This window comes from Arachis ipaensis, chromosome B05, assembly GCF_000816755.2.
Source record: "Arachis ipaensis cultivar K30076 chromosome B05, Araip1.1, whole genome shotgun sequence".
NCBI classification, from domain to species: Eukaryota; Viridiplantae; Streptophyta; class Magnoliopsida; order Fabales; family Fabaceae; genus Arachis; species Arachis ipaensis.
Genome location: NC_029789.2, coordinates 138930745 through 138940799, shown reverse-complemented (window position 1 = coordinate 138940799; position 10055 = coordinate 138930745). Strand labels below are relative to the sequence as shown.

At 36.7% G+C, this 10055-nt stretch overlaps 2 protein-coding genes and 1 long non-coding RNA gene across 4 annotated transcripts; all 3 read left to right on the top strand.

Annotated features, from left to right (window-relative positions):
* Positions 191-2254, top strand: LOC110262605. 2 transcript variants are annotated; one of them, XR_002347472.1, is made up of 2 exons: positions 191-1342; positions 1969-2254. It is a non-coding gene; the product is annotated as an uncharacterized LOC110262605 (long non-coding RNA). The 2 variants fall into 2 exon arrangements; XR_002347471.1 differs by having other exon boundaries at positions 240-772.
* On the top strand, positions 4800-8950 carry LOC107644429 (pentatricopeptide repeat-containing protein At3g29230-like). The gene is made up of 4 exons (XM_016348286.2): positions 4800-7028; positions 7109-7233; positions 7800-8065; positions 8472-8950. The coding sequence occupies exon 1, from the start codon at positions 4888-4890 to the stop codon at positions 6727-6729; it is 1842 nt and encodes a 613-aa protein (XP_016203772.1). The 5' UTR covers positions 4800-4887; the 3' UTR covers positions 6730-7028; positions 7109-7233; positions 7800-8065; positions 8472-8950.
* Positions 7702-9594, top strand: LOC107641295 (tRNA (guanosine(18)-2'-O)-methyltransferase). The gene is made up of 8 exons (XM_016344792.1): positions 7702-7736; positions 7800-8036; positions 8313-8318; positions 8472-8610; positions 8836-8897; positions 9094-9118; positions 9200-9328; positions 9571-9594. Exons 1-8 carry the CDS (start codon positions 7702-7704, stop codon positions 9592-9594), a joined length of 657 nt encoding a protein of 218 aa, XP_016200278.1.

Sequence of the window (10055 nt, the reverse complement as noted above, 5' to 3'; positions counted from 1 at the left end):
ATTAAAATCCATCAATATTTTTTTTTTATATTAGCCTTTAATTTTAATCTAATAAAATCTAATAATCTATATAAATATGACATATTTAATAAGCATATAAATGTTGAATGTTGAGCTCATTTTAAACGTAACCGAATTGAAGGGTTGATATGCCTTGATTTTGTTGAAATTAGTGAATATTTAAATGGATCTAGTGTTTTTTGGAGATTTATTAGATTCTGAAAATCGGCCAGTCAAACTACAAACCGATAAGAATCACGGTTCAATCATATGTCAAAACCGCAAAAATAGAAAATTGGAGTTGAACCGTTAAACCGGTGGAAACTGGTCTATTAAACCGAACACCTGACGGATTTTCTGAATTTGACCAAAAACACTGCCGTTTTGTGAGCTGATCCCCTAACCCCCTAACCATTACCAACCCAGCAACCCTAATTCACTACAACGGAGCAGCAGCAGCACACACTCCCTCCCTCCCATCACCCTCGACCTCGTTGTTCCTTTCAACGCAGCGAGCTCACTCCCTCACTTCCGTTCAGCCGCCGGACTGCTCCTTCCGCCGTCGCAAGTTGGAGCTTCGAAGCTCACTCGCTCACTCCTGCTCGTGCAGCTAACGTTTCAGCAGCGGAAGCACAGTCGCCGGGCTCGCCTTCTGCCTCCGTCGCGAAGCTCTGTTCCACCGTTGCTGGCGCCATCTCTGTTCCACCGGTCAGCGCTGCTCCCCCTCTTGCTCAGGATCTGCTCTGCTCTGTTCTATGCTTCTAGCTTCTAGGTATTTTTTCAAAACAATAATTGTTGAATAATCTGTGAACTTGTTATGGATTGAAAATTGTTAATTAATCTGTGAAGAGGAGAGCGTGAGAGAGAGGGGGTGAGGATTACGCCAGGAGCATTTTTGGTATTCCAGAAAAAAAGAGAGCAAATTAGAGAAGGATAGTGTATTTTGGGTTTCTTTTTGTTCACTGCTTGGAACTTTGTTGCTGAGAATTGTACATGTCTAAAGATGTGCCTTCTGATATAATGATTTGCTAAATTGTCTGACAACTGTAACAGTCTAACTACATTGAGTAGCATTATGCTAGACTATCATTTTTTGGTTTCAACTTTCAATTTTTCTTCAAGAGGATTTACTTGAGTGATAATCCTTGTTAATCTTTGAAAAAGTTTGTTAATTTTTGTTAAAATTCTGATTGGTATATTGTGTCCTGAAAATATTACTATCTTTTTCTTTTGTTAAATGATGTTGATTTGTTGAATGTAGTCAGTCTTTTATCAGGGAAAGAACAAATTGGTTAATTCAATGATGACTATTCTGATGAGTTCAATAATAATCAGCCTTGCTGTAAGTTGAATTTATTGCTGAAAATATCATTGAGCATTGGTTGATGAAAATTATCAATAGAGTTGAATTTGTTGCTAATTATCATTAGTGGACCTTGAATTTGTTGTTGTCTTACTGAAATAATCACTTAGCTAAATTTTTTTATTATTGTAAATTATCTTTAGAGCTAAATTTTTTGTTGATGAAAATTAGGATAGTTGAATTTGTTAAAAATTATTAGTAAGTTGAATTTGTTGCTGTAAGTTTAGTATTTGATTCTTAGTATTGATGAAAATGATCATAATTGAATTTGTTTTTAATTCAATAAAAGAATAGATAAATTAAATTAACTCAATTAACTAGATAAATAGATGATTGAATATTTATTATTGGTTTGGTTAATTCAATGAATTTTTTTTATTTCTTGTAATGATCTTAATGAGTTCAATAGGGATATAATGATGAATGAGTAATAAATTGTTATTAATTGATAAGATCAAAGGTTATATTAGATTTTGGTTGATGTAATGTTTTAAATTTGGAAGATATTTAAAGTTCATATTAGGCTATAATTATGTTTTAGGATGTTTATTAATAATTTCGATTTTCAGTACCTTGGTTTTGATTAGTGTGTTTTTGTTTTCTAGGTATGCTAGTGGTAGAAGACTTGATATGAGGATTTGGACATCGTAATGAATATCCGTTCTCTGTTCTTAGTTCTGATCAGAGCATTGATTTTTTTTGGGAATTCTGCTAGTGCTACTCATATTGAAATTTGAATCATCGAATGGTTAGCTCTGTTTTGGATTGAATGATTACTGATTAGTTGATTCATTTTGGTTCTGTTTTCGTTCTTTGTATTGTGCTGTGTTCTTGCTTTGAATAATTAGCTTTGCTCATTGCTGTTGTACTGTGATGTACTCTGTTTTGTTACTTTTATTGTGTGTTGTGCTGAAAAAAATTGTGCTGAAATTGTCCTCAAAACCTGAAATTTTGATAATCCTTGTTAATCTTTGGAAAAGTTTGTTGCTGCTGCGTAATATTTTATTGTGTTATTGTGTTTTAATCAAGGTTGCGAGAACCGGACCGGTCAATGAACCGGTGAGGTCACTAGTTTAATGGTTCACTGGTTCGACCGGGGTTCAACCGAGGTTCAACCGGTTTAATTAAATATTAAATAAAATTATTAAAAAACTTAAAATAATCTTAAGTATATAAATTCAATAATTTCTAACTTAATAAAATTTAATATTTCACATAATAAATTATCCATTACTTAATATTAGAGGTTCACAAACAACTTCAAACATCAAAGTTTATAGCTAAACAAAAAATAAAACGTACATAATGACAAACCCATAATGTTCTACATTCAAAAGATACAATTACTAGCTGCCTTTGATCAGTCCAGCCATCTGCCATCAGTGTACAACCAGTCCTTTTCCACGAGCTCCTATAACCTTCAACAAGTAACTGACACTCCTTCTTAAGATCGGCCAGCAAATGAACTCTCATTTCGTCATACGACGGTCCCTTGAAACCAGGTCCAATTGCAGCAACGCCGTCCAAGGCAGGTTGAAAGTAAGGCGATTGAATTGCATTGAATGGAATCCGTGCATCAATGATCCATCTTGCAAGCCCCAACTTAACCTCGTGTTTAACTTGTTCACTGGCCAAGACACTTTTCAAAGCTGGTTGAGAGCCTGGCGTAGTCCTTTCCTTAAAATAACTTCCAATTGGAGTAGCAGCAATCGCTCTTCTCTTTCCTTTGTCTCCCATTGTTGCAGGAGCCGGAGGTTGTACAGGATTAGGCGCTTCACCCTCTTCTTCCGCTTCTCTTTCACTTTCCACATCATAACACTCAGATGTAAATTTTCTTTTTTCTGTCTTATTTTTTTTGTTTTCCTCCAAAAGCCTTTTGAATTGAAGCTCAACATCTTCAGTTACCTTGTTACAAACTTTAATTTGTCCAGGGATTTTTGCAAGATGATATTTCATTCTATATATCCCCCCTCCATTATAAGTATTCAAGCAGAAAATACATGTATATTGAGCCTTGTTATTTTTGTCATACCTCACTGTGAAATACTGCCAAGCTGGATCAGATTTACCTCTAGATGAACCAGTTTGAGAATTTTGAGCAGCATTATCTTGTGGCTGTGAGTTACTTTGTGATTGTTCCATCTAAAACAATCAGAAACAGAACAGGCAGCATAGAGAATCAAAAACTATTTCCAGATTCCAGCAAACAGAACAGGCAGCATAGAGAATCAAAAACTATTTCCAGATTCCAGCAAACAGAACAGGCAGCATAGAGAATCAAAAACTATTTCCAGCAAACAGAACAGGCAGCATAGAGAATCAAAAACTATTTCCAGCAAACAGAACAGGCAGCATAGAGAATCAAAAACTATTTCCAGATTCCAGCAAACAGAACAGGCAACATAGAGAATCAAAAACTATTTCCAGCAAACAGAACAGGCAGCATAGAGAATCAAAAATTATTTCCAGATTCCAGCAAACAGAACAGGCAGCATAGATCAACTTCATGCAGCTTGAGTGCTTGACAGTCACAGAAATCAACTGATTCAGGTAAAATAAAAATTTAAAACCATTTCCATTCAGAAGCAACAAAAAGCAGAATCCAACAGAATGGTCGAGCATAGAGCAAACAGAAGCATAGAGCATATTCATGAACCAGCAAACAGAATCAGCAAACAGAACAGGCAGCATAGAGAATCAAAAACAAAAATTAAGATCAGCATGTTATCCATGAACCAGCAAATAGAATTAGATGCCCTGTTATTTTTTTTTCAAACAGAAGTCGTATGCTTTTTTTTTTTTTTTTTTTAAATAGCCAAAACGACGTCGTTTGGCTTCTGAATTTCGAAACCACTGAACCGTAAAAAAATCGGACGGTTCTTCCGGTTCGCCGATTAACCGCCGGTTCGACTGATTTTTTGACCGGTTTTTTGCCACTCGGTTTTGGAGGTTAACCGGACCGGCCAGATAACCAGTTTTCGGTTTTTCCGGTTGAACCGGCCGGTCCGGTCCGGTTTTAGAACCATGGTTTTAATTGTTGGTGTTGTTGCTGAGTTACTTTCAATTGTTCCTGTTGGTGTTGTTGCTTTATTTTTAATTTTAATTGGTGGTGTTGTTTTAATTCTAAGTCATTCAATTTTTCTATTAGGTATTATGCCTCTAGCTTTATTTTATTGTCATTCATCAATGATTGATTGAACTCTAATTCATTTTATTGTCTCTAATTCATTTGTCTTAGTTTAGGGTGGGATATATGAGTTTTTAAATATGGTGATATGGTGAAAAAGTTTTATTTATCTGAGTTTTGGCAAATGTTCCACTATTTATCTGAGTTTTGCAAATACTAGACATTAAAGTTTGAATAATTTTGTTTTGCGTTTATTATAAAAATATATTAAATTTATTAACAATATTTAATAATTTAATATATTTTTATAATAATAAACCCTGGTGGGCATAATTCGAGGGGTTTTGCGACATTTCATTTCAAAACCCTTTCACTGTAAAGCCACTGTCAGCGACAGATGCAATTGCCTGCTGCGGCGGCGCGTGCACCCACATGGTTTTCCACGCGCCGCCTTCTCGATGAAAAGCTCTCCGACCTCCACCGCTGCTCAAACCTCAACACCGTGAAGCAAATCCAAGCTCAAGTCCTCAAGAATGACCTCCACCAAGACCCTTACGTCGCACCGAAACTCGTCGCCGCCTTCTCCCTCTCCCGCCACCTCCCCTCCGCCGTCAACGCATTCAACCTCGTAACCAACCCAAACACCCACCTCTACAACACTCTCATCAGAGCTCAGGCCCAAAACAAGGCTTACCCTTCCGTCGCATTTGAAACCTTCTTCCAGATGCAGAGGAATGGTGTTTTTTCAGATAGCTTCACCTACACGTGTCTGTTGAAATCTTTTGACGGTTATAGCTGTTTTCGGATGGTGCAGATGATCCACACGCATGTGGTGAAGTTTGGGTTTTTCGGGAGTGATATATTTGTGCCGAACTCGTTGATAGATTCGTATTGTAAATGTGGGGGTGCTGGAATGGATGCGGCAATTCGGTTGTTTTTGGAGATGGAGGAACGGGATGTGGTGACTTGGAACTCTCTGATTGGTGGGTTGGTGAGAGGTGGTGAGTTTGAGAAAGCCTGCAAGGTGTTTGATGAAATGCCTGAGAGGGATGTGGTTAGTTGGAACATCATGTTGGATGGGTATGCTAAGGCTGGGGAGATGGGGAAGGCGTTTGAGATGTTTGAGGGAATGCCCGAGAGGAATGTTGTGTCATGGGCTTCAATGGTTTGGGGTTATTGTAGAGCCGGGGATATGAATATGGCGAGGATGTTGTTCGATAAGTGTCCTGTGAAGAACTTGGTGATTTGGACCACTATGATATCTGGGTATGCTGAGAAGGGGCTTGTTAATGAGGCAACAAAGTTGTATGATAAGATGGAGGGAGTTGGGATGAGGATTGATGATGGGTTTCTGATAAGTATTTTGGCTGCATGTGCCGAGTCTGGAATGTCTGCGTTGGGGAAAAGAATTCATGCTTCTGTTGAGAGGCGGAGGTTGAGGTGTAGCACTAAGGTGTTGAACGCATTCATCGATATGTATGCGAAGTGTGGTTGTGTGGATGTTGCCCTTGGTGTCTTTAGTAGGATTGAAAAGAAAGATTTGGTGTCTTGGAATTCCATGATTCAAGGGTTAGGCATACATGGACGTGGTGAGAAAGCACTTGAGCTTTTCACGAGGATGGTACATGAGGGTTTTGAACCGGACAAATATACGTTCATTGGTCTTTTATGTGCTTGCACCCATGCAGGCCTTGTCAATGAAGGGCGTAATTACTTCTATTCAATGGAGAAAGTGCATGGGATTGTTCCTCAAGTTGAGCACTATGGTTGTATGATTGATCTTCTTGGTCGAGGGGGACACCTGGAGGAAGCTTTTCAGCTTGTGCGCAGCATGCCTATGGAGCCAAATGAAATAGTCTTGGGAACTCTTTTGGGGGCTTGTAGAATGCATAATGATGTAGATCTTGCAAAAGCTGTGTGCGAACACTTGTTTGAGTTGGCACCACTGGATCCTGGAAATTTCAACCTTTTGTCAAACATTTATGCTCAAGCAGGGGATTGGGTGAATGTTGCTAGTGTAAGGTGGCAAATGAAGAACACAGGAAGCCAAAAGCCTTCTGGAGCTAGTTCCATTGAGGTAGAAGAGGAAGTGCATGAATTTACAGCATTTGATCAGTCACACCCTAAATCAGATGATATATATAGAATGATTGACAGATTGATAAAGGACATTAGGCAGGTTGGATATGTTCCAAAGGCTTACGTCAGCCGAAGTGATGCTTATAGTTTTAACTTTTAAGGAATAAATATGAGGATTTAACTGTATACGTTGCTGTTGTATTAAAAGTAAGGATGTCATCATATACTTTGCAGCTGCTGGTTTAGCAAAACAGAGAAATTGTATGCAGGGATCAGCTTGTGCTTACAGTGGCAGCAGCACCGTTGTAAAGCCAATGAGAGGGAACAGTTTGTGGTAGTTGTAAAAAAGAAGCTATTCAAATATAATATACTGAGTGGCAATTCCACTCAAATGCACTTGTTAATTCCATTCTTGCTGAGCATTATTGATTTGATTTGAGACATTCACTTGAGCATAAGGTTATTTCTGGAGCTATATGTTATCTCTTATTTTATTTTAGTATGAGCGCTTCTTGTATCTGATTCTGCATGTTTTGTAGTTGTGGATATGTGCCTGAGAGAACTCTCACTCAACTCCTAACCAGCCACGATGGTGTCTCCAGGCTCATGAAGACAGAGCGCAAGCCACTCCTCTTCCAACCCCAACCTTCCCTTACCTCAACAGGTACCTACCAATGCAACTAATAACAAGAGTTTGTATTCAATTTGTTAGTTACAGTTAGTTATGCTGTAGCTTTTATACTCTGCAATAAAGGATATAAATAGTTAGTTAGAATCTGTTACATGAATGAATAACAAGTTGTTTAGTGGATTAGTTACCAGTTATAAACAGATTTACCATTGATGCTATGCTGCCAGGAGTTTCTTAGATTTGTTGTGCTTTCTATATATGAAGAATGAAGAAGTTACAAGATACAATACCATTTTAGTATAACATAAAAAAAATAGTGAAATAATTAACATATAATAGAATGTACTCATATGGTTGATTAATATAGAATTTTTGCTTATCGAGTTATTAAGATTCCAAAGAATTAGTGGACAATAATAATAGAATTAGAAGCATCCGGCATCAAACATATTGCCATATTGGTGACTAGTTTGAAGTATTTGTCCATGGTAGTTCTCTATGATGTTTAGTTTAGAAGTTGAAGTTGAACACACCAGGTTAATAGTAGGGAGTTTCATTTACTTTCACTTTGTGAGTAATGCTTTTGAGTCTGTTAACAGGTTCAGCTGTGAAAATGGTTATGTAATAAGCAGTGGTGAGATCATTGATGCTGTTAGTCCGGTGATGTCGGAAGAGAGGAGGGAGAGGTTCAAGAATGTGGTTCAGAACAGGAGCTACTCAGTTTGTTTGGTGGTGGAAGGGCTCTGCGACTTTGGGAATGTTTCCGCTGCATTTCGGTCTGCGGATGCACTTGGGGTGCAGTCTGTTCATGTGGTGTCTTGTGACGCCAACAAAAGGTGTTTGAGACTTATAAGAATGTGTTGAGGTGAAAAGGAAGAAAATGAGCTTGGTTTTTGTTTCTTGAATTTCACTATCATGCCTTGTTTTGAATTCATCTGGTTTGAATTTTTTCATGATGGTTTTGTTATCCAAAAGAAAAAAAAGAAAAGAGCTCAGATCATTCTGTCCCTTTTACTTGATTTTAGTTATTGAGACTGTTGATATGAAATGAACTTGAACTTGTTTTTTTTATTTCATATAGTGGCATTGCCCTACTTTTGTTATTTGTGCAGTGGCAGGTATATGAAAAGGAGAAAATTCTTTTCACTGGTTTCAGCCAGTTCTACATTGAACTTACAAAACAGTTTGAGATAAAGACAGACCATGAATCATTATAGATGAAGTCTCAATTTGAAATATCTTGCCTGCTTAAGCCTTTACACTTGTTTCAGGTATAGAGATAATCATCATGTGAGCATGGGTGCAGAAAAGTGGTTGGACATTGAATTGTGGGACTCTACAACGGAGTGCTTTAAGATGTTAAAATCACGTGGTTATCGAATCGCCACAATCCATCTAGGAATGGATACTGTATTGCTCAACTCTTCCCTTTCTGTTATAGTGCTATTTCATACTAGAGAAAGTGTGTACAACCAGTACTTGTATATTTGTTTCACTTGCATTTTGTAAGTGCTTTTTGGGGGACTTCACACTATCATTTGGGTCTTATTTGGTGGGTCTTATTACTTTACATTCTGAACCAAAATTGTTCAGGATCTTCAGATGATTCACTGACATTTCTTGCTATATATATAGGTTTCTATATATGACATGGACTGGTCCTGCCCAACTGCAATTGTAGTTGGGAATGAGAATAGGTTCTTGTTTTTTTAACTGACAGATGCCTTGTTAATGAAGTTGGTTGTGTTCAGTTTGATGCTCAGTGCTTATATAGATATGCCATTGAACAAAAAAACTCCATAGTATTCTCTGAATGATGGAAAATCAATAAAAGATGCAACCATGAGTTTAATGTAGCTGTCATTTGTTCTAGATTACTGACTGTGTAATTAGGGAATCTCTGCTAATGTTCACACTGGTTTTAAGTGTTAAATAGTTGTTTCCTTCCTTGTGGCCACATTTTGTGCACACTCAACATTAGCTATGTTCTTATCATTAGCGAGGAGGCTTTGGAGTTGTCGGATTTGCATTGCAGTATTCCGATGAACGAATGGTAGACTCTTTCAATGTTTCGGTTGCTGCTGGAATCCTGATGCACCATGCCGTGTGTGATAGAATATCACGAATGGTATGATTTTAGTTATGTACTTTATGTGGCACAAAACAATGAACTAATTGATCTGACATGTGTTATCTTTCTTTCTACCTAGATATTTAGTAAACCATTATGATTGATCTTATATCCTTTCCTCCCTCTATCTATAGAACAAAGATCAGCAATAATTTTACCAATTGAATTGGAAACTGTTGTTTGGTGTTCTTCTCTTCAATTTTGATAATTAAACTTGCAATCTTAGATAATTTGTGCAGTACCGATTTCAGGTGAAAGAATAGTTGTCTCTGTTAAAAAAAATCTGTGTTTATTTCTTTTATGTTCTAGTTTATAGTTTTGTGTGTGTCCCTATTATAATTTCGTTATCTTTAGTATATTATATTTTTACTCATTTTTTATTTTTTGATGTCGCAAGACCACACTAAATCCTTAAAAATATTTGTAGGTATTGAAAAAAAATATTAAACTGGTCACTAAAAAATTATAATGCTACCCACAAATTTTCTAAAACATGTTCATTCTTTCGTAAGCCTTCTATATCATCAGTCAACGCAACACTTCAATAACTTATTTAATATTTTTTTCGAGATTTTTTGCCTTATAAAATTTTTTAAAACGCTTATTCGATATATGTGTTTTATCGGAAGCCTATAAATTTGTTTAGAAATTCTTAAAGAACGTACTTATTTTATTACTTAATTTTTTATAAATTTAATTTTAATACATTAATATTATAAAATAT

Coding starts and splice junctions, on each gene's coding strand:
- LOC107644429 (XM_016348286.2), top strand. CDS start 4,888: ATGCAATTGCCTGCTGCGGCGGCGCGTGCACCCACATGGTTTTCCACG.
- LOC107641295 (XM_016344792.1), top strand. CDS start 7,702: ATGTTTAGTTTAGAAGTTGAAGTTGAACACACCAG. Junction 8,611..8,835: donor TCCATCTAGGAATGGATACT/GTATTGCTCAAC, acceptor CTATATATATAG/GTTTCTATATATGACATGGA. Junction 9,119..9,199: donor CTCTGCTAATGTTCACACTG/GTTTTAAGTGTT, acceptor TCTTATCATTAG/CGAGGAGGCTTTGGAGTTGT.